This window comes from Nycticebus coucang, chromosome 10 (genome assembly GCF_027406575.1).
Source record: "Nycticebus coucang isolate mNycCou1 chromosome 10, mNycCou1.pri, whole genome shotgun sequence".
In the NCBI taxonomy this organism is placed as follows: domain Eukaryota; kingdom Metazoa; phylum Chordata; class Mammalia; order Primates; family Lorisidae; genus Nycticebus; species Nycticebus coucang.
Window position 1 is genome coordinate 90,940,639 of NC_069789.1, and position 25,099 is coordinate 90,965,737.

At 39.2% G+C, this 25,099-nt stretch overlaps 1 protein-coding gene across 2 annotated transcripts in view; it reads right to left on the reverse strand.

Moving 5' to 3' along the window:
• Positions 1–4,184: 4,184 nt before the first annotated feature.
• PRRX1 (paired related homeobox 1) overlaps positions 4,185–25,099 on the reverse strand; it is a 74,137-nt gene continuing 53,222 nt past the window's right edge. Inside the window, exons 2-5 of one of the 2 annotated variants that reach the window (XM_053607643.1) lie at positions 23,084–23,259; positions 17,797–17,978; positions 13,480–13,552; positions 7,361–7,506 (exon numbers count right to left, since the gene is read on the reverse strand). In XM_053607643.1, the coding sequence (XP_053463618.1) occupies positions 13,498–13,552; positions 17,797–17,978; positions 23,084–23,259 (413 nt within the window). In that variant the 3' untranslated portion in view covers positions 7,361–7,506; positions 13,480–13,497. Of the gene's footprint in view, positions 7,507–13,479; positions 13,553–17,796; positions 17,979–23,083; positions 23,260–25,099 lie in introns of both variants that reach the window. The other variant, XM_053607642.1, reaches the window with a different exon arrangement.

Here is a 25,099-nt window from a genome sequence, read left to right on the forward strand (position 1 = left end):
ATTCCTCTTTGCTGTCTAGCTAGAGCAAAGACAAAGATTACACAAGCACACCCACCCCAACCCTGAAATTCCTCTTGCCAAGGTTTTTTCCGCTGCATCTGAGAAATTTTGAAATATAACAGGCACAAAAGGGTAAGGAGATTATTATCATAAGCTTGCTTTATTTACTATCTAGCTTTTGTCAAACTTTAATATTTTGTTGTATTTGCTTCTCATATTTTTAGAAAATAAAATATTTCCAATATATTTGAAGAACCCAGTATACCTATTCCAATTGTATTTTCTGCCCCCTTTCCCAGAATTTGTTTCTAAAACAATTCAGAATTTCTCTGAAATTATTCTCATGCCCATGCATTTTGCGTGTGTTTTTACTATGTACATATGCATTTATAAACAATATATGATTATAGTGTGCATTTTTAAGCTTCATATAAAGTGTCACGTATCTTTCTGCAACATGCTGTACCCTTAAATGTATGTTTGTAAATGGATAAGTGTAGCTGTGGTTAATTCATTTTTTATTTCTGAATAGTACTCCATGGTATGAACATGTCACAGTTTGTTTATTCTCTCATTGATGGACATTTCATTTGTTTTCAATATTTTGTTATTGCGAACCACACTACAATGAACATTTCTGTTCATTCTTCCTGTGCACATGTGTGAGTTTCTCTAGCTCTCCAAGATTACTAACCTTATTTTACCTCTGTTTAACTGAGTGACACTAAGCAAATAAATATGTGACTTTAAGAAATAGTTTTCAGATGCCTTCAATATGTCAATGACCTGGCTATCCTCTTAGGAATGCTGATTTTTTATAACTAGAATAACCTTTTGAGATATTTTTCAGGAACTCTAGAGTGCCAGACATTAATTTCTTGAAGGTGTTATTAAGTGTATTCATTTATCATAACATTTGATTACCTTATTAGGTTATACTTCAGGGGTACAGGATGCCACATAGCTGTTATTATGTATTCAAATGTTCAATGTGGGACAATAATTTCTCCTGATCATTGAGAGCTATAAGTCTATGGGTTATGGTAAGGGTCTTAAAATAGTGGTGGGAAGGAAGGAAGGGAGGAAGAAAGGAAGGAAAGAAGAAGGAAAAAGAATGGGAAAGGAGGTGCATTAATTGTATTGGGCTAAGCTGTAGTAACAAACAAACCTTGTCATATAACGGTTCAATAAAGAAAATTTTATTTCTCTGTCATGTAACACTCCAGGATGGTTCCAAGTCAGTGAGGGTTACAGCTTTTCTTCAGCAGGCCAGGTCCCAGGACTGTTGCTTTACAGACTTTAAAATGCAGCTCCCAAAGTTGATCAGAGGTCATCTCAGTCAACCAGATGGAAAAAAGGGACATGGATGAGCACAAATGAGAGGTCAGAGCCAGGACTGAAATTGCCAAATAACTTCTGCCCACATTCCATTGGCTAGAAATGAGGCACGAGACCACTCCTGACTACAAGAGATGCAGGGAAATGAAATATACCTGTGTGTCCAGAAAGAAGAGTAAATGGACTTTGCTAAAATGCTAATTATTTTTACCACAGGGAAAAGAGTTGGTATAGTTTTAATTGAAGTATTTGCAGCAAACTTTTGCCAGTATTAGTAAGAAGCAATAGTTAATAACAATTGAGCTGGAAAACAATTTGCAATCAAAAGTGCTCTCTCTCTTCTGCCTTTCTCTGGTAGAGCTGTGCTATTTTTTTTTTTTTTTTTTTTTTTTACTGTCTACATTTCATTTATTCTTCTGTCTCTATATAGCAACAGATTTCCACAGCTCAATCCACATAGTTCTGGTGAGGATGCATTGAGGTGAGCACATGCAGGTGGGCCCAGAGACTTTTTGCTCAGGGGAAGGACTACGCCCTTCCCCTGAGCAGGTGGGACTCAGGGAAGAGTAAACAGGCTTTATGTGGACTAAGGGCATAAATGCATGTTTGTGTCCCATCTAAATTCACATGATGAAAGCCTTACCTCAATAGGATGGTATGGGGAGGCAGGGTCTTTGGCAGATAATTAGGTTTAGGTGAGGTGTGGAAGATAGAGCCCCACATTGTGATTAGCGTCCTTATAAAAAGAGAAACTAGAGCTTCCTCTTTTTGCCACTGAGCCTACAAGAAGATGACCATCCCAGGAAGTAGGCCTTCACTGAATCTGCTGGTATCCTGATCTTGGACTTCCCGGCCTCCTGAACTGTAAGAAATAAATGTGTACTGTTCAAGCCCCCCAGCCTGTGGCATATTGTTGCAGCAGCCCAACCTAGCAAAGCTAGGGTGTGGGCTTTGTTCCAGGATCAGGATTCCTGGAGCTGCCCTGACTCTTGCAGCATGTCTCTGGGCTAGTAAGCTATTTTTCAAATAAAACCTCTTTATAATTTTAACTAGTTTGATAGGTTTCTGCTAAAGCAGGAAGAATCCTTCTGCAACTGAAAGAATCCTTATTAAAGCTTATAGTACCAAGCCAGTGGTTCCATTTATTTAAAGTGCTTATTCTTACCATAACTTGCCAAATCAACCTTCTTCCTCTGGCACTCTAGTAAACTTTGCTCTTGAAAGTCACTAAGCCAATGGCCTTTCCTACATTCCTGATTAGCTAGTCTTCTCCATGGCACTTGAGTATATTAAACATTCCCTTCTTAATGAAAACCTCTCTTAACTCTGCAATAATAAACAAAGCTTTATTCTCCTCCTATTTTTCAAACAGTTCCTTTTAAATTGACTTCAATAACTATCTCCCAACTGTAGGTGTTCTGCAAAGTCTAATCCTCCTCTTTGGCTGAAACTATTTCCAGAAGCTGTTTATCAGGAATAATTATTTGAGTGACAATGGTACTTTCTCATTTCAATGGGCCCATTCATTTCTTATACCTCAAACTGTCACCTCTTTAAAGATGAACTTCAAACTTCCATCTCCATCCTCGACCTTCATACCTAGTTCTCTTTTCACGTCATTACTTACTGGATGTTTACACTTGGGTTTTGAAGTTTTACATGTAAAACTTCAATTACTTTCTCCTGTATCATAGCCTCCCCCATTTTCGTTGTTTTTTGTCAGTTTGGTCAATGATTTGTTCTCCTAGTCCCTGGTTTTAAGCCAGCATTATCATTGACCTCATTCTTTTTTTCTTGCCATGAGGTCCTATTGATTCTTTCCTTACTCCACGTTTGCTGCTCATCCTTTGGACTTTGTTTCCCCTGCAGAAATCTTTGTCTGATCTGCTTCCAGTTCCTGTTCTGCTGTAGTTTACCTTCATTCTTTTACAATAATTCCACTAAAGTGGCTTTTTTTTTTTTTTTTGGCTTGGTATCTTCTGCTCAGAAAGCTTCATTGGATCTATGTGACTTGATACGTGAAACCCCACAAAATTAAGATTCAATTTCTATCCCCTATATGTTCTTCCATTCTGTTTTGAAATAAACTCTCCATCTCACCAGGCCCACCTTGCATAGATTCCTGGGCACAAATTCCTCATTCCTGTTTTCCTGTCTTCATCCCTCTTCTCCACTCCCCCATCACCTGCCCATGTCCTTGCAAATGAAACTCAAGTCCCAGTTCCTCTAAAAAACACCTTCTCCCACGTCAGCTTTCTTCTTCTTCTGGACCTCTTCTGCCTGCTCTACATATTTGATATTTATTGATTTATTCTTGAACCATTGCATACTTTTTTGTGTTAGAGTTGCCTTTTAAATCAGATTTTAATTGGTATAAAAATAGAACCTATGTCTAAGTTTTCTATTCTCTCCATTACCCCATACCCTATGCTATACACAATAGGTGCCTAAGAGATTTTATTTTGTTACTTCTTTATTCCAAAATAAACAACCATGCTTTAAATAAAGTCTTTTTTTTTTTCCATTCAGCATCTGGTATTGTGGATGCTAAAGATATTAGTAAAAAAAATGGCTGACTTCTCATAAAAGTTCTACTCTATAGTTACTTATTATACTAATAAATGTTTCCTCTTCCTCCCACTACTGTATTTGTTTTTGAGGAATGGTAGATTACTTTCCTCTATAGAAAGTAAGATCATACTCTGATAAAAGTTTTCTTGTTTATAGACCCTTCTTACCTTTATTCGTATGCATGCAATCTCAGATCCTAGCAGATCTGTGTTTTTGAAGTTCAAAGAGCAAAGAGTCAGCAGGCTCAAATGTATATAACAGAAGACATAGTAGTATCCTTCTTTCTTTTTATTGAAAAGGAATCATTTCTATTCTAGCGCAAACATGTATATTTTACATCATAAAGCAAGATATAATTTACATATTAGACTTCTTATGAGATCTTTATACCCTAAATGTCATTCCCTTTTTTATTAAGTCACCTCTTCTGGTTTAATTTAACCTGCCAAGTACCCTACAAGTCAGCATCTTATTTAGGGAGAAAATGAGGACACAGACAGTTCACAAGCATTCATCTGTACCTGGGGATGATGATGGTGAGGAACAGAGGTATGTCTTGAAGTTTGCGGCCCTGAGGCCCTTTGCTGACAACTGGCTTAAGAGCCATTCTACTCCTTCAAATCACATATCAAATTTCTATACATATTTTTTAAATCAATAATAAATGAACAAAACTGAGTGCTTATACTACATGTATACTTCTTGATCAAGTGCTTAGATAATAGATACTTAAAGTGTTGGTTCACCAGCAATGAATGTTTCCTTGGCTGACCAGCAGTGGTTACTCTGTGAGATTCCCAGACATCACTTGGCCGGGCAGTTGGATTAAATCACACAGATTTATCTACCACTCACTTTACGAGTTCGGGCTTTTCTGTTCACCACTGGAAATGGATATCTGCATGAAAATTTCGTATAGGTTTGTTTTACCTATGTCTCTGTCTCTCTGCTCACTCTTCTGAGAGTTCCCCCATCTTGATAAAATCTTTGTGTATGTAATTTCTGTCCCCTGCCTATAACTCAAATCCTCTTTTAGCCATTCTCCCCAAACTCCAAACTCAAATCTCTAATGTTCACCAATTTCTTGGATTTCACTCACTTCACAAATTGAAGAACGTTTCAGTCTGTTAAGATATACTGTTCCCTCAGAACTTGATCATCCACAGCAACTAGTGGGACAAAAGAATGCACAAAGGGACTCTTTAGGAAGCAAGAAATGTGTGATGTTTGGCCAGCCTACAGGAACAATTCACTAAGAAACATTTTAATAGTGGGTTAAAAGAAAAGGGGATCAGTTGGTGTAAGCAAAATGCTTAAGAATGGGCTTCCTTCCTATTATTGAAAGAAGTACAGAACTAATATTTAAAATACATTTTCAGACTGGTGGCTGTTAGACTAAAATAATATCACCATTAGCTCAATCTGATAGGCCAAGGGAAGTACAAGTGTGTATTAAAAGTGCATCTTAAACCTAAAGTTTGCCTGTCACTAACAGTATACAGTTTACATATTTGGCCAAATTCAATCTAAACCTTCTCAATCATTCATAACTAAAAATTATGAGAACCAAGCTGGTCAGGTTGAGAACATAAGTTAAAAATATGTCTGTTCTGTGTTTCTTAAATTATTCTTTGGTCAAATGATGTGAGTTTTGAGAGATCTAAAAATATAAACCTATATCTTATTTCCAAATATAAGGTTATAAGTATGTACAGCAAGGTAGCATTTCCTTACTGGAAAACAAGGCTTCCAGGTACCATATCATTCCATTAACATTGTCCACTTGAATAGTCCCTTTTCCTCCCATGGTTAAAAAGTGCTGGACATACTGAGAATATAAGAAAGAATGAAGGAGCAAATGAATAGAGCCTCACAACACCCCTGTGAGGTAGGTAAGTATTGTTAACCCCATTTTGCAAATGGGTAAACTGAGGCACAGAATGGTAACATGGTTTGGTCAAGTCCACCTGGCAAGGTACAAAAGCATGGCTGGGAACAAAGAGAAGGAAACAAAGCAAGATCAGTCCTGGCTCCCAGCCTAAGCACTAAATTTATTTCAAAATGTTAAAATATGAAACTAGCCCCCCATTACCTTTTAAATTTAGGAATTTGGACAAACCTTTAAGTATTCCACTTAAACATATGTGTTTCAGACTCCTGTTGAGTGGAGAGAGAACACATGATTGAATGGTCTCCCCCCTTCTAAGTGAAATTCCTGTGATGGATCAGCTATCTCAGCATCCCACCATAGCTTGGGTACCAAACTCAAGGACACTGTTATTAGCTTCAAATAGTTTCTAATTCATGTAAAGCTCGGATGTGAAAATTAGACTTTTCTCAAGCAGCTGCCCTAACAATTTCTCTGTGGCTTTAACGAGAATTTTACAAAGAAAAAGAAAAAGCAAGATCCCTAATTAATAAGTCCCATCACCAGAGATAAGAACAGGGGCAATGGTGTGAAATTTGCTTTTTGTAGTGTTTGAAGTTGCAAACTCAAGCTTGCAGTATTTTTATATATATAATATATAAATATATAAAGTATACATATATGTGTGCATCTGACTATCCTCAGGCACCAAAGGTTTGTGGACGCACCTTCTACAACTCAGCCTTTGTGTTTCTAGAGAGATGTTGCTCCCCTTTCACGGGTGAAAAATATTTCTTCAATCAAGTATCCTGTGACACCAAATAATTCAAAGAGAACAAATATCATTTAATTTAAGGTATCTGATGGGGTGAGGTGAGGGATGATGGCACTGGGGATACTATAATCTATAGATTAGAGATTTAATCTAGAGCTTCGTTCTAGAGTTTAGAGCTCAGACTTAGCCAGACACAGGCCAGTGACCAGACATTGTATATATTCTTTTTTTCCAGTAGCTGATGGAAAAGCCTTACCATTACCAACAGAGAGGGAATCATGTCTGGCTGGCACAGATTCTTCAGAAAGACTTTGGCTTTTCAAAAGCTCCTAGAGCTTCTAGAGAAACAACTGGGATGAGGACAGGTTAAGGCACGGGGGTTCAAACAGGTTGAGGAGGAGACTAGGGGAAATAATTCTGGAGATAGATATATATATATATATAATATAGTTTCTTTGGCTGCTGTAGTTTTTTTAAAACCTCATACAATCATGGGGGTGGGTGGGCTGAACCTAGCTGAAGAAGCTTGGAGTATATTAAGCAAAGCATGAATAGAAAGAAAAACAAAATAAACACACACAGAAACAAGTGGTGGTGGTATTCCAGAGGGAGGAGGAACATTTGTTAACTAATTTTCATATTGCTCCTCTCCTGCTTTTCTCTGCCATGGTCCCAATATTTTAGTTCTGGCTTTTGTTTTTGTTTGCTTTTTGCTTTTTTTTTTTTTTTTCCCCAGCAGATGAAGAAATGACAGAGCAGGATAGGTGTCTTATGGTTTTTGATTTCTTCTCAGGCCTGTTTAATAATTGTTTTTCCTCAGTTGACTGTTGGCACCTGGTTCCTCTGTAAACTATACTCCTTGGCTTTCAGTCTCAGGTTGGCAATGCTGTTGGCCATGCTGATGCCCTGTGCAGGGCTATTGTTGGCACATGTGGCAGAGTAAGTGGCCATGGCGCTGTAGGGACAAAGGAGAGAGCAGGGAGAATAACAGGCATTAGTTTCACAAAGCCGCAAGTCCATGCCCCAGATGGAGGTACTCCCGGGATGGGGGCTGGACCAGACGACGTCTAGGGTCCCTCACCGCCCCAGTTTTCCATTAGTCTAAGGCCCTTGGGAAAAAATGGCCACGTTTTGAAGGGCAGGGGAAAGTGGCGTGGAGCGAGACAAGGGCAGGGAGGGGTATTAGCTGTGCTGGATACAGTGAGTAATGATTTATTTCTGGGGTGAGAAAAGAGTAGCTGGAGTTGAATAGCAGGTGTTTCATCAGCTGACTAATTAAAACAGTATTTAATCTCTCTTCCTACCTCCCTCTGCAGCCTAGGGAGGAGAGTGGCAAGGAAGAGAAGCAGGTGTTTGAAAAGAAACTAAAGGGAATTTTGCTTCTTCATTCTGGGTAGCTGACCTTAACGCTAACACATTTTAGATAATCAATTAATGACATTTGGAGAACCAAACAACCCAAGATAACTTCTCTGCCATTCTTCTGATTTACTGGTTGTTAGCACCAAGCATTGTCAAATTAAGAAGTTTCTAACCCTATTAGCCTTGATTTTATAACCTTTCCTCAAAAGCACTCACAAAAGTAGTTCACACTGCCTTTTGGGTCAGTTATTTTGGAAATGTTTAAATATTTTAGATAAACTATTAACTATACTTATACAACACTCCAGCCTTAGTGAGTGACCTCAGAGGTCACTAATTCTGACTGTCCTTCTGAGAAAAACCTCTAGCTGTTTTTCATTGTCAGAGATTCCAATTAAGACCTAGAAACACCTCTAGGCATAAATTTGTCATTGGTAGATTTCTGTTAATTGTACCCATGAATCTTTTTTACAGAAAAAAAAAGTGATTTCATAGACTTAGATGAAAATTACTCTTTACTTTCTAGGAAGCCATTAGAAGGATACTCATTTTATTTTTTTCATCTTAATTAAATGAAAATGTTTCTAGTTGTTTTTAAGATTATCAAAATCCCTTTTAACTGAGCAGTTGGAATGGGTAGACTTATAAATGGAATGACATGTGCTTTTTTCATGTTGCTGATTGCCTGCATTCCAATTGAATTTTGTCAGCCACACAGGAGCTGGTGGTTCTGGGGATCAAGTGACAAGATCAGAAAGGGAGAAAACTTAAGCCACCGTACATGTGGAGAACATATCATTGACACTTATTTGGAGCACCACGTATTTAAGACTCACTATAACCTATTTTAGCTCAGTTACTAGCAGACAACTCAAGAAAATTAAGTTAAAGAGACAGAATTAGATCACTAGGTCTTTCCAGAAATATACCTTTGATTTAAAATTCTTATGGCACTAGTTGATGTGTATGGGTGAGTGTGTGTGTGTGCACGCATGTGTGTACGAGAGTCAGCACAAGGAGAAAAACTCAGAGGGATTACAAAATAATCCTACTTTCTTCTATTTCATTTTGCCCTGCTTCACTCTCACTCATCATTAACACCCTAGACAAGGTTAGATTCTTTCATGGCACCCCGTATTTCTAGCACTCAATTCGAGTTTAACCAATAATTTTCTTAGTATCTATCACTGTCCTCAACTCTAAGCCCCATAGATGAGATACCACATTAGCCTTGATCACAGCTATACCCTCAGTAGAGCAGACGCCATACCTAGCACACATTCAGTGTTCCATGAGAAGACAAAAAAACTGAGAAATATCTAGAATATGATAAAAGTGGCTCCTGCTCAGAGTTGTTGACCTCCGTCATCCTGCTTCAATAATCTCTTAAAACAATCTTATCGATATGCTTTTATTCTTAGGAACTAGTTCTTATTGTGAATTTTGCTATTTTTTTCTTTTTGAGACAGAATCTCAAGCTGTCGCTCTGGAGAGAGTGCAATGGCATCACAGCTCACAGCAACCTCAAACTCTTGGGCTTAAGCAATTCTCTTGCCTCAGCCTCCCAAGTCACTGGGACCACAGGCGCCTGCCACAATGCCCAGCTATTTTTTGTTGTTGTTGCAGTTGTCATTGTTGTTTAGAAGGCCCAGGCCGGGTTCGAACCTGCCAGCCTCAGTGTATGTGGCCAGTGCCCCACACACTGAACTACAGGTACCACCCTGAATTTTGCTGTCTTAATAGAAGGAAGAAAATCAAAGGGCATGACAAAATCTGGGGCTGATGATTGCATTCTTGTACCCATGAAAAAATATCTTTTCACACTAAAAAAAATGAACAAATATTCAGTTTATACTTACACAACAGATTGTGCCTTTGAAACTTATAGATTATCATTTCTACTACTGCATACTAAGGGACAGAGGTGGAAGAGTCCCTAGGTAAGGTAGGTTTAAATTAGATGTGAGATAAATGACTCGAACCCATTAAAATTGGACATGTTTTTTTTCTCTTTTGGTTGTTGTTGGTTTAGAATGTACCAAGAAATGCCATCTTTTTCAAAACCCATATCCATATCATAATTTAGTTACTTTATGAATTACGTGTTTCCATTCAGGCCTTTACCAAAAATGTATGCAAACCCATAAAAATCTATGCACAAAAAATTTCCAGGACATGCCAATCCAACAGAGACTATCAGATTTGGGAAATGTACCTAAACCACAGATTATTTTTAGATCTACCCAACCTTTCTCAATTAGATGAGAGAATTAAGTCCTAATGATGATACATAAATTACGTGTATTACCATTTTAAACACACAGGAGAGAAGCTGGAATTATAAATTATCTGTATTATTTAAGTCCTGAGAATAAAATCGAACGGCTTCTGAAAACAGATGGGTAAAACTTCATCAGAGAGCATAAAGAAAAGTTCTCTTGTAAGTTGCTATGAATTAGTATTCTTTTAAGTACTTGGCCTTGTTTTCTGAGGGACATGTTTATCATTCTTTGAGATTCTGGACAAGCAAAGTTCCTATTAAATAGAAATTTGCCATTTCTTGATAAGCAAAGATGTGTTCCATTTCCTTAGCAGACAAAAGGAAACAGAACTTTGGGGGGATTATTTTAGTTTACTGAATATGCTGTTACTGCTTTCCAGAAATGTCTCCTAGCGCAGCGATTGTAGGTTCATATAACCATTTTTGCGATAGTCACTTGAGTCTACTAACTTTATCATCTGATATTCTAGTTTGGAGACTTAGCATGATAACTAAGTCCTCTTGAAAACAGTGAGTTTCTCTCACTAATGAAGGCCAGATGGTCATATCCCAGATGAGTGTTGATCCACTTCCTAACAACATAAAAACAAATTAATGGGAATCAGGATCACACATGGCACCAAAGATTGGATATTCACTGAGACATTTTTCACTTAAATGGTGGACTGAATTTTACACCAGAGAAGAGTGCTCCTTCTCTGACTCTGATATGGCAGTGCTGTTATAAGAACACCATTGCACTATTAAGTCTGCAAAAATGTCTCCCGCTAGACTAGGTCGCTCTGTGGGGATTGAGAGTAAAAAAAGCAGTTGATTTTAATGAGTGAAATTTACAATTCCATAGGAACTTGATAGATGATAACATTCTTTCTTGATAAATGTTTAGGAAAGTTATAAACTTTCTACAATCGACCTAATTTATTCCAGTATCCCATAGCCATAAGAAGTAGGCTAACAGAACAAAAGCCATCTTAACTCACAGACTCTTAACAAATGTTCAGAATATAGAATCCTACAAATAGGAATTGCAGCGATATCTTGTGCCCGTATGAAAAAATTACAAGTCTGTTTTCCCCTCTGTATTTGGACATGGGTCTAATTTCTCAGCTTGAGCTAACAGTACCATATAGACAAAAGTTAGCAGTGCTTTGACATAAGAGAGACAAGCAAAACTTGTTGCAGTGTAGGAAAGACAGAATTAATGGGTGGGTACTTTAAGAGCAACTTCAAAATGGCATTAGAAGTAAGATGGAGAGGGCCTGCCTCTTAGGTGGCAATAGACCCCAGAGAGACTTGAATGGCTGTCAATCTGTTCATGGCCACCTGCTGCCCATGTCATGGAAACTTCTAAAGCTCTGCTTTAGGAAAAGAAAGAGAAGGCTGATATGTTTTTCACAAGTCCACTATCAATGAAGGTAATTAGCTGTTTTCAACCTGTTTATAGGGCCATTCCAAACATTCCAAACATGACCACTCCTTCCTAAACAGGATTAAGCTTCCTGGGATAAATAGGTGAGATTGAAATGAATTGATCTGTACAGATTAAGCACATGATAACAATCAAGAGCCTGCTTAACAACAGAACATCCTGCCTGTCCATTTGGCCTTCTGAGTAAAAACTATTTATTCGTATAAGCAGAGTGCAGAGATGAGATGAGTCTTAGGCTTGAATTTATAGGGTTTGACTAAAGCGTCATTTGTATTTGGCTTTGATTAAGTTCTTTTTGTCGGTGACCAAGAAGCAACATTGTTAAATTAAAGTGCATTGAGAAATTAGAGATTTAAAACAAAGAAATGCTTGAATCCCATCTGTTGATTCAGCATGTCAGCACTGGGACTTACACAGAGCTGACATATTTAAGTCAGCTTGAAATTATTCCTTCTCCTTGTATGGAAATTTCTAGCAGATGCAGTTCAGCCATAGACAGTAGAATTCTAGCCACCAGCAGGGTTAGAACATTGTCTTCACTGGGGACAGATCATTTTAATCATTTCAACCTACCCTAAAAGGTTTTTAAGAGAAAAAATATATTAAAATGTCTGCTGAACATTGAAGAAGTACAGAAAATAATGTTCATGCTATGATTTTAAAGTTAGCAAATTTATGGACAATTGTCCCCTGGTTTTCTAATCACTCATAACCTAAGTCCTGCAAATTACTTAACAATTGAGGAGAGGTTGGGAAAAAAAATCAATACCAGACTCAATTTTCGACTCTTACTTTGTTTTCTATTTGGCCCTTTTGGGCAAATGGTGGCAAGCTATTTTAAATTTCACCCAAAGGCAAGTCTGTCAGCCAAAGAAGTCTGTGAGCCTTCCTGAGATCCTAATCTTTCACCAGTTTAGGATTTTTTTTCTCAAAGGCTTTCAAGATTCTGTGATGCATAGAAGTTGGAGATCATTTCTCTGGTTAGTTCTTTTGTCAATGCAAAAACAGAGGTCTACTTGTTTCTTCCAAGAAAATTGAATTCTGGTTTCTTATAGGAAAATTAATTTTCAAGGAGAGTTCCCATAAATCCTTTTGGAAGTGCTCTTTTGTCATTTAAATAACTATTTCTTAACTTCTGTTTTTGAAATTCAGAAGCTGATTTTTTTTTTTTTAACGTCTATTTAGCTCTTAATACTACAGGACACTCAATTTGCAGTATACCATTAGGGATCCTTCTGCTATTTTTTAACCTTTCTTTCTAGAAAGGTTTTAATATGTAAAGCCTCTTGCACCTTTCTATTGTAGCAAGATTTTCGTATTTCTTTTTTATATGGGCACTTTGCTTACCTAGAGGTTCTAAACACCCCTGGGAGAAAGCAAGAAGGAAACTATGGCTAAGTAATTTTAGATACAAGGCGACAGACGATCCTACAAGCCTGAGGAGCAACAAGAGCCAGGACAAGAACATTTTTTTTTAGCCCCTACCCCCTACCCTGCAGCCACTGAAGCCTCACTACTGGAGTGTAGACCAAAGGTGGAAAGCATCAGTATCACCTGGGAGCAAGTTAGAGATGCGAACTCCCAGGCCCACCCTAGACTTAGTGAATCAGAGCCTAAGTGAGCACCACCATCCCAGGTGATTCCTGTGGGACAAGTCCTGCTCTAGACTAGTACGCACCACCCTTCACTGTGTGGACTGGTGTTCTCACAGCCCTGTTTTCCAATAGCATTTCCCACTCAGTGGCTTTAACTGCTTACATTTCTAGGACTACAGCCCCCACTCTCTTCAACACCCTTATTTCCCACTTATAACCCTATACCCCAATCACCACCCTCTTCCCCCTCTGACAAGTTACCTTTTTCAGTGTCTTCCGTTAGAATCCGTTATGAAGCCCCTCGTGTAAACAACATCTTGGGAGGGACGAGGATCTATTTTTGAAAGTGTGAAAGGGAGAAATGAGCCAAATGCGTTCAGCAGACGTCAGGCAGCACCATGACCATGATAAAATGAGGGGGGAGGAGAAGAAGGAGAAGTTGGGGGAGGGAAACTGAAGCTTCTCTTTCATTAGCTTTCTCGTAAGCTCAGCCCTCCCTCTGGAAGGGGCAGTCCAGGCCAATACTGCAGAGCCAGGCCACTCACCATCTACCTCTCCTAGGAAAGTGTGTTTCTGCAGAAAGATTTCCAAACAAAAAGTCCAAGACTTAGTTGCTCTCTGCTTCCCAAGAGGCAAAGCACTGCACAGAGCAGTGAGTCTGAATGCTGCTGGTGCTTGTGTGTGCTTTCATTATCACGATTTGCCTACGAAAAATAGTTCTGCAGTAAGCAATGGGTGTCTGTCCCAAACATAAGATTCTTTCCATCAGTGGTAGGTGCTTAAAGAAGGTGCCTACCAGGGCAGCAGTGTCCACATTAGAGGTGCTTTGTCCCCTGGTGACTCAGTTGCCTGCCTAGAGTAGTGAGCCTAGCATCATCAGTGCTAATGCTCAAGGGAGTGAATGAGGTCATGACATGCTATAATTACAGTGTACTGTATGTCCCAGTTGGCCAGAGGCAATCTTGGTCTATTGTCCTGCTATCATTATTATATCCATATCTATTGTCCTGCTATCTTTATTAATAGCACTCTCCTTTAATTCTCAAGAAAGTCCCAGTTTGAAGGATAAAATATATAGCCACCACTCTGGGTATAAAAGACATCCAGAAAAATAATGCGCTGGCTATTTCCCAACTCCTAATTCAGATCATATGCAAATAACTGCTTTTGCACCTTGGTTTCCTCCTTTCTTCTATCAGGGGAGAACTACAGAAGTCAGCAAACTATCCTCTCTGAAAACCTGCTCACTGTCCCAGGGTGGTATGATCCAGCCATGTCTTTTGGCCCATTGGACTGCCCACACACCCTGGAACATGGACCTCAGCTGCAGACACATGTCACTGATCTGAGACAGACCTTGAATCAAAAAGGGTTGTTTAGTTTTCCAATCTTATGCTTTTTGCTACTTTCAATACAAGGCAAGGTTTAATTTGATTGAAAATGTAGTCATGTGGCATACTATGTTGGCTGAAAACAGAAATCACAGCACTAGTTCTAATTTTGCTTGCTGAAGACTTAAACTTGGGCAAATGTTCAGTTTTTTGAAACCCTAGCAAGGACAGAGCTATCACACAGGACTGTTCAAGCAATTAACAAAGAGAAATGCCTTTTAATGAACGTCACACTGAGACAACTAGCTTGACATGACAGTACCAATGGGAGCAGCGAGGTAATTTTCCATAATACAAAATGTCTATAATTTCCTCTGCTTTTTGTCACTTGTTTTTCTTCCATATTTCCTTTACAATAGTTATATTTCCTGTCAAGCTTCAAAGCGTGAAATCATAACATGTTTTGGTTCTAAACATAGAAGAAAAATCTCCAAGAAACAAAACAGCCACTTATAGAAATTAACCAAAATATAAACACTTCAGTCAACATTGGGTCAAAAAACATTATCATTGATTAAATTACTGCTTTAAACCATCACTTTTCTACTTATATCTGGAGATAAATTTATTCTTCATACGAAATATGAACACTCAGAATTCTATGGTATTGTTTTAATTAATTAATTTGTACAAAGTCTGTATCTAAGAGAGAAATGATATAAAAGCATACCATTAAAAAAAACTAGGTTATATGATTTTAAGGGAAAAGAGAAAAATACAAAATAATATATACACTAAGGCTACACCTATGTAAAATATTGAACTTTAATCAACAAAAATGAACCAACTAGTTATGTTGAGATGATAGAAATATGGGTGTTTTTGAAAACATGTCTAGTATAGCTACATAATCTTTTCAATTAAAACAAACTATTTCCAAAAAAAGCATACATAAATTGCCATGGTCATAATTTCAGCTAGATGCCCATCTACAAAGTACAGATGATGCAGACACTGAGGCTCAAACTTCTGCTGAGGTTCAGATAGGATAAACCTGTGTTAATTCAGGAAGGATTCCATTCCCATTCATGCAGTGTGCTTTGCTGAGCTTTCTCACTGTTAAGGACCACATGGCAGCCATCTGGATGGTTTATAGCTGGTGTGAAAAGTTCTTAAGAAGGACCCAGGCAACTAAAGGAGCAATACCCTCTGGTTGTGACCAAATACAAACCAGAGATCTTGAACAAGCTTTGTTTGACCCACACCCACTTCCCAAGCCATTTTGTGGGTCTATGCACTACCGATATTTGTGAGAGAAACAAAGCAGCTTTCCATTTATTTAAAATACTAAAAAATGTGTGACATCAAACTGGTCTTCAAAAATGTATTTTTAGTAAATCTTATGGGATTGAAGTCTAAATTTTATTTTATTTATTTATTTGTTTGTTTGTTTTTTTGAGACAGCCTCAAGCTGTCGCCCTGGGTAGAGGGCCGTGGCATCACAGCTCACGGCTACCTCCAACTCCTGGGCTTAAGCCATTCTCTTGCCTCAGCCTCCCTAATAGCTGGGACCACAGGTGCCCACCACAACACCTAGCCATTTTGGGGTTGTAGTTGTCATTGTTGTTTGGCAGGCCCAGACGCTGGATTGGAACCCACCAGCCCTGGTTTATGTGACTGGCACCTTAGCTGCTTGAGCTACAGGCGCTGAGCCTGAAGTCTAAGTTTTAAAGAGGACACACAGATACAACTAATCTTTCAAAATCAGCAAAGCGTCCCATGTCTGAATGCAATAGAGCCCAGAATAGGACCTTCATGGACTTGAGGTGTCTAGGCACTAAGACCCAAGTAATTCGGGTTAATTTCACAACTGGATATAAAAGAAATTTCCAAATGCATTTATGGTGTTTCTCTTAAGGAACCAATTTGGAACAGAAAGAACATTTAGGTGAGGCTTTTTGATCCGATAAGCATGATCAAAACCTTTGAAAAATATTTGCATTTCATAATTGTGCATTTCATGTCAGGAGTTCAACTTCAGCTGGGATATTTAAAACTTTTGCTTAAACAAACAATTAACTTTAACAACAAAAAGGTAAACCAAAGCTTAGTAAATGAACTTGTGAATACTTCTTCCTCCACTGAAATCAGCCAGACAGAACATATAGTCTTGACCCGGTTTTTCAGAATACTCAGGTTTAGTTTCAAGAAAAAGCACTCTAGACTAATCCAATGTGTTAGGCACTTGTCTCAGCTTCCCTCTGGCACAGAACCTGAATTTTCTGAACAGCATAATAAATGAAGGTTATAAACCTCTCGAAGAAATTAAAATAGTACTCTGTTATTTGTTTCTTCAAAAATTTTCACCTTTTTAATATAAAAGTCTAGTGTAAATTGTACATTCTTCTTTTATTTAAAAGACACACACACACCCCCCACACACTAAACCTTTAGACAGGTAGACAAGAATTAGCAATAGAATAGGAAGGCATTTGGGCTCCTAAGACATCACCACCTACTAACAAAGAACTGTGGCCAGAATGAACTTGGGTTTTCTTTCCTTCTTTCTCAGTCGTCATTTTCCTTCCTTCCTTCCTCCCTTCCTCCCTTCCTCCCTTCCTCCCTTCCTCCCTTCCTCCCTTCCTCCCTTCCTCCCTTCCTTCCTTCCTTCCTTCCTTCCTTCCTTCCTTCCTTCCTTCCTTCCTTCCTTCCTTCCCTCCTTCCCTCCTCCCTTCCTCCCTTCCTTCCTTCCTTCCTTCCTTCCTTCCTTCCCTCCCTCCTTCCTTCCCTCTCTCCTTTAAAAGTTGAAATCAGTTCTCCTTTGAAGTTTACCTTCAGTCCTATGCTTGAAACCTTACAAGTGAAGTCCCTACTTAAGCATAATAAACAAATTTATCTTAAACTTGGAAATGGGGTAAAGGTTTGTTCCAGGAATGATTGCCATAGAGACACTGGGCACAGCTTAACGATCTTTTCTTTTAGATTCTTCCCCATCTTTGAAACCTTTGCAAGAGTTCCTGAGTCCAAGAGGAGATTGCGGCTGGCCTGCCTCTCTCTTCTGCCCCAAACCCTGCTCCTGGGGCAACTAGTAAACTCCTGTGAAAATGTAGGGATGTCAGCAAGTTGAATGTCTCTGAAGAGGTTAACCCAGTAAGAAATGTCAGCCAGCCGCACAAGCAGCTTTAAAGGTGACTGGCCGCTGAGAAAATGTGGAAGTGGAGCAAGAGAGAGTAGGCCAGTCATTCACCTGTACGGAGAGGCTGTCCCCCAGGAGAGATAATCGGTGGGTCTTGGAGCGGGACGAGGGACAATGGGCTGCTCCACAGCAGTCACGTCTCCTGAGTAGGACTTGAGAAGGGAAGCGTTTTTATTGGCCAGCATGGCTCTCTCATTCCTGCGGAACTTGGCTCTGCGGTTCTGAAACCACACCTGGAAGATTGTTAGGAGGAGAGAAGGGCATAGGGAAGGAGAGGAAAAACATGAATACAATTCTGGTTAGTTTATATATATATATAATATATAAAAATATATGTATATTTTTTATTTCAGATAAATATGAGGGTACAAATGTTTAGGTTACCTTGTTTTCATTTCTAAAGTTCAAGTTGTAGTTGAGCCTTCACCAGAGGGCATGCTGAACACCCTGACATTGTGCACATTGGGTGAGATCTCCCAATCACCCTCCCTTTTCCCCCCCTCCCCTCTCCCTTCTCTCCTCTCCCCCTCACTACAATACTTGTGTTTTTCTTTCATATGGGCATGTAGTTGTTTATATAGTATTTTCAGGAAACTGCTCTGAAGATGACAGACAAATATCCAACTAACACATGAAAAAGGTTCTTCATCCCTAATCACAGAAAAATGCAAATCTGGTTGGTTTTACTATAGAACACCTTCCCAAGGAAAGATACAGGATGCGTATGGAATTCTTTTTGTTGCAGTTTGGCCCGGGGCCAGGTTAGAACCCACCACCCTCAGTATATGGGGCCTGCACCCTACCCACTGAGCCACAGGCACCACCCAAGTATGGAATTCTTTTTAGATCAATAGAAATAAGCCATAATCCTTCCCAGGTGGGCCATGTCTTAAGGGTTAAGACTATTATAATAGGACCAGGAAGTTACTCCAGTAACCAAGCCTCCAGAGATAGCATCTGTGACTAATCCCTGGGACAGCAAAATGTGGGCTATCATCCCTGTTATACTTGTAATCAAGAAAAAGATGAAAAATTTCATTAGACTTCTGCCACAGATACAAAGACTTTTCTAAAAGTTTTTAAAAATTCTTCAAAATGTGATCCACTTTCATAATACTCATTAGATATTTAAAGAAAATCCCCCATCTCCTCAGAAGTAGGTGCTCTAACAAAGATTTAAGAAGAAAATGATTTCTTGGGAAAGTGCAAGCAACACCATCAGGGGAGCAAGGAAATAACAGAAGAAAAGTAACCACTGAAAAGAGTGTGCTCCTAAAACTGCTACCTCTGTGATGACCCAATCCTGCGGAGATTCTAAAGATTGAGACTAAGGTAGGAGGAACACTTCCAAGTTATCTCTCCTGAGGGACAAAGGAGCTGATATTTGTACACTGGCTCCTGTCAGTCATCAGTTATGGATGTTCCAGCATGCCTGGAACACTGAACAATGACAGGGCAGTCTCTTGAAGTTCTAAAAAGAAAGTCCTAGCCCAGAAAGACAGATCCTAAAAATTGAAAGTTGACCTGACTACATTTAATTGCATAGCTCAAGGGGATGTGGGTAGCACTGACAGCATCTTCTACAGCTAATTATAAACCTATCATTTATTGAGTGCAACCAGAGCTAGGAACTTATACAGAGCTAGGAACCTATGTCATTTTTAGTCATCAGGACAATTCCACATGTTAGGTTTTATTATTTCTATTTTAGAGTTGCAGAAACAGGTTCCATGAGATTAAATACCATCGTGTACCACATAACAGCATTTCAGTTGACAATGTAGCTCATATACAATGGTGGTGCTACGAGATTATAATGCTATATTTTTTATGTACCTTTTCTACATTTAGGTATGTTTAGATACACAGATATTTGCCATAGTGTTACTATTGCCTACAGCATTCAGTACAGTAACATGCCATACGGGTTTATAGACAGAGCTGTATACCATAGCACCTAGGTTAGGAGTAGGTTAGACCATCTACTCTGGGTAAGTGCACTCTTTGATGTTCACACAATGAAACTGCCTAATGATGCATTTCTCAGAACAGATCCCCACCATTAAGCAAGTCATCAATGCCATCTGTTGAAGTTCACACAAATAATAAATGGCTGAGTTTCTGAACTCAAGAACACACAACTTATGATCATACAACTCTACTAGACTTCAGTGGAATCTATTTATTAATTTACTCAGTCAAGAAATCTTTATAAAGTGCCTGCTGCAGTCTAGGCCCTAAATGCTAGGAAGAAAAGCATGAGAAAAATTTGTTGTCTAGTTTTAAGAAGCTCACAATCTCTAAAAGGAAGATGTAAATTTGAAAAACTAAAAAGCAAATATTTTAGGTACAATTATAGAATCATATAACAAGGTATGGGAGAAGAAAATTCTATGGTATGGAGTGAGCTGTTGTTATAGAGGCAACATTCACATGAAACACCATGTGATCAGTATCCCACAGAGTTGTGCACCATGAAGGACGTGGCTGGAAATCAACAAAGGTGGAGTCTGGACATCTCTTCCCTGTCTTCCCAGACTCCAGGCTCTTCCACTTCTAAGTGCCCTTCACATTGCTATTACAAATTGAATATTATAATGTTATAATATTATAAGTGTCCTTCACATTGCTATTATAAATTGAATATTAAAATAATAGAATTAATGCTCTGGTTTATGTTACCTACTGGTTCCCTGTTACACACAAAATAAAATCAAAACTTCTTACCATAGAACAAAGGCTGGAATTGAGCCGTTTGTCCATCAATTCCACCACATCTTGCCTCACTCTGATCTCATGCACCAGCCTTCTATCATTCCAACTCCTCTCCTAGGCCCAAGGCTATCTGAAGACTCTCAAAAGTGCTAGGCTATTTCCCACCTACATATATTCACACTAGGTGCTCTCCCAGCCCATGTCATTCATCCACTTTTTGTCCCGGTGTCAAAGCCAATATATTTTTTTCCAAGATTAAACTTTGACATTGAACATGACTTAAAAGTTGAACATAGTTTGATAAAAACACTGGTTATACTACTTTAAAGATTTATCCTTGGATAATTATTTAATTTATCTGTTCCATTGTCCTCTGATCTATTGAAGATAATAATGCCTACTTATAGGATAGCTATAAGCCTCGATCCAGAATAGATGCTTAATAGATATGTATTCTCAACAGATATGCATTCTCTCCCTTTTCCCCTGGGCAGATCATTTTATTCTTTTCTCTGGTCTATCATGAATTCCTTTAACGTAGGATTTTACGACATCGTAACTGTACAGTTTGTACATCTGTCTTCTCTGGCCCAGTCCAAACATTTTAACGGAGAGTCATTGCCTTATTCATCCTCAGAAAACCAAAAATAGGTCCAAGAGTACACAGGTGCTTGATAAATTTTTGAGGAAATAAAGGAGGAGAAAAAGAAGGGGGAACAAGCAAATTTTGCAAAGATCAATCAAGCATGGCCTCTATCCAAGACAACTCCTCAGTCTGGGGTGAGGGTGGGGATTTGACCCACATACAATGCAATACATGTCCTATTGAGATAAGTGCCAAACATATAAAGAAGCCCAGAGTCAGATTGGGAAAGGGAAGGGTTTCCTGGAGGAAGAGTAATGTCATGGAGAGGGAATCCTATCCTACTCAAACAGGAAATATTCACAGCTCTGAAAGTGATTAGAACACAGAAAGGTGGGAAAGGAGGGAAAAAAAGTTTCAACATATAAGAAATTTTCCTGTTGCAATTGGGGCAAGATAGTCCCCAAATTGTTCTTTCTCATTTTTTTAATTTCCATCATTGCCCTATTCAGATTTCCTTCTCTGAAATTCAGATGATCACCATAGCAAAAATGGTATTTTAGGTAACTGTGGAGAGCTTTTACAATTGCTCATTATACTGTGTCATAAAGATATAAGGTGTTTTAGAGAAAAGAGGGGATTTCAAAGCACGGTTAGAGAGCTATGGTGAGTGGCATGGGGGAAGAGGGTGTGGGGAGGCACACTTACTTCATAGTTCTGAACTGGATAATGGGATGAAGGGAGCAAAACTGAGATCTGTCCCCATGGGTCACTCTCACTGGAGCCCCGAGGTATCGTCAACCAGTCATGGGGCACTCTCCCTCACACATTCCTCTAACCTATTGTCATTGACTCCATGAGACCATACCACTTCCTATTTTTCCACCGCCATTTTTCTTTTTGTCTCTTTTTGTCTTAGATGAAGGCCCTATTTCTCCACAGGAAAAACACCTTCTCTTCAGGCTGAAGGACCTCCACATCAATTCAATTAGTGCCTCTCCCAGTGTATGTGCCTTGTGGTATAGACCCACCCTCCTCATTCAATAGCAGCTTGCCGCTGACAATATGGAAGAAATAAGATCTTTCAGCAAAAGGAGAAAAGTACTACCTGAAAAAGCACTTAGCTAGCAGACTATTATTTATTCAAAGTCTTTCATAGTGATTAAAAGCATGACTATAAATGTCTGCATTCAAATCTTATTTCAGCTACTTCCTAGCTGTGTAGAAAACTACAACCTTTCTGCACCTCAGTTACCTCATTGGCAAGATAAAAATATACATATGCACATTGCTGAATTGCTGGGATAAAATAGATTAGTTATGTAAAGAACATGATTTGACATATCAGGACTCAAGTAGCAATAATCATTATATTATTCTCATTGATGTTATTACTGTTAATAAGTTATCTCAGTTGATGTGTCTTGGTTTTAATGTTAGAAAGAATTGCTAATGTCTCTGTCTTACATGCCTTCACTCTCTTTCCCTTCTGAGAGACACTGTGAGGATGAAAAAAATCCACTTAAATGTGATTTTTTTTTTTTTTGAGCCGGGGCTGGGTTTGAACCCGGGCTGGGTTTGAACCCACCACCTCCGGCATGACTTAAACGCGATTTTAACTCAGTTCCTAAGTATTCACTTCCCACTCCCCAGGGTTCATGGTTATGCGTGCTGATCTGTGCATTCTCAAAGGCTGGGGAGGAAAGGTAAGGTGTGGGACAGAGAGTTAGTCTCTTTAGTCAGCCTTGAGCTCCCATGGAAGGCTGAAGGTACAGTGTCAAACGTTCAGAGGGACAATACAGGTATCATGAGTCTTCAAGATTCAGACACTATGGGGCAGAGAGGGACCTGCAGCAAGGAATATTTGCTCTACTTACAGTCATTGACTTGGTTTTTTAAAATGCCTTGCTGCCCAAGGAAACACTGCTAGAAACTGGATTCTATCCTTGCACTGACCATATGTAAACCTTGTTAGTACTGGTTCCAGTCTAAACTTACAGCTCGGGTTTTTAAACAGTGCCAGCTCCCCCAGCCTGTTACCTGCACTCTGGCCTCCGTGAGGTTCACCCGGCGGGCAAGGTCTTCTCTCACAAAAGCATCGGGGTAGTGTGTCCTCTCAAAAACACGCTCCAAAGCCTGCAGCTGGCTGCTATTGAAGGTTGTCCTGTTCCTCCGCTGCTTTCTCTTCTTCTTTTCCTCTGAGTTCAGCTGATCATCTAGTAAAGAAGAAACTAATGAGAAGAAGCCAAGTTCACTTGAGGAGTCCTACTTTAAATGTTTTTTATGGTGTATCTACGGTGAAACACACTAAAAAAAACCATCCCTATCCTAGGCAAGACTTTACATTCTTTTGCTCACATTCTTACCAAAGAATTTGCTCACATTCTTACTGAAGTACTATAGCAAAAGGTCACTTTGCATATGCAAATCAGAGCATTGGTGCTTGCAAGTTCATATGCCAAGAATCTCCCAGCAATTCTGATGCTTGCTTATTGCTTCTAAATCTGAGGCCAGACCTGATGTGTCAAAGAGACATTACTTGCCTGCTCTCTTAAGCCTATTTTGTCAAAGAAGGCTAAAGGAAAATCTCAATCTTGCCCATGTTCTCTGGACTTCTCTAGAGCTGGAGAAAGAAAGAGTAGTTTTTTTGTACTTTATCTTACACAACACTATGTTCATTCATATAGTTTTATAATCAAGTGGACCAACTATCTCCTGATTCTTTCTCCCCTATGTATGCATGTGAATGTAGTTATTGAAAAGAAACTATGTTTAAGCCAAGTTAGAGAGATTTCTGCTTTACTATGCCTTCTCCTTGAAGCAGCAAATAATTCCTAGCAGTGTTCACTCAAAGCTCCATTCTGTCCCTAAGGCAGGCTTAGGGGGCTTAGGGCTAGATGAGGGCTAGTGCCACAGCACCATCAACCCAAGCTAACGTTAGCCAGGGACTCATTCCCTGAGGACCCAAGAAAGGGAACAGTGCTAGGAGATCCCTGAAAGGGTTTCACTCAAACTGAGTTCTAGGGCTCTGAGATTTTTAGAGACCTTTGGAGAATCCCAACCCTAAGATTTCTCCTTTGTCTTCCCTGAGTTTCCCAATCTTGGGGAGCTAATAGTCATGCAGCCCACCCAGAACAGTCAGAGAGAATCCCACCAGGCCTGCCCTTCATCCCCCATCCAGTCCAATCAGGAGTGATGGATGCGTGAATTCTAGTAAAATACCAGCTGTGCTAACACCTCCATCAAACCGTCTCTCTGCAGCCTGAGTTGCTGCACAGCCTGTGTTGCTCTCAGACGTACAGCACTGAGCAGCCGAGGCCCAAGTCCCATGCTCTGTCTGACAACCTAGACTCACATTTCCTATGGCTTCTCCCTAGACAGACTCACCTCAAAGACAATTCTGATGCCATAGGATGAGGATGGGGAGAAAGAAGAGGTTGGCTACTTGTTCCATGTTTAACAAACAGAAAGCACCTCTTAGTTTTCTTTTTCTAGCATATAAATTCTTTTGATCCTCTCTGATTATGAAACACACAACACACTTAAACTACTAGCGAATCAAGATGTCCTAAGAATAATGACACCTACCTTATTTTAATATTATTCTTATTACAGATTGAAGGAATGCATTAGATTTTGCATGAATTCAAAGTATAGCTTCAATCCAGGAATTCCTAGCCCAGACCTCTCAGTTCCTGATAACAGAGCATCTAACTAAGTCTTTTTGCTAAGAGACTTCTTCTTCATCAATGCTGCCTCACCAAGGGATACCCTCAGAACTTAGAATAGAGACTGCACATTTCCTCCTGATAATAAGAGCACACAGATATAGTAAAGTGCTCTCTGAATTTGTTTCCAAGGAAAACATGAAACTTCTCTTATCCTTAGAAGACTGTTTCTGTAGAAAAGAAGAAATCATTTGATCCCAACCAGATTCCTCTAGCCAAGAAGCTGCTGACATTCATTCTCTCTGCTTCATAGTTATGCTTAATTAATGACCTCTTTGGTTTTTCACATTGGTGGTGGCTTAAGTAGGACTCCTGCTTTGCTGGGCAC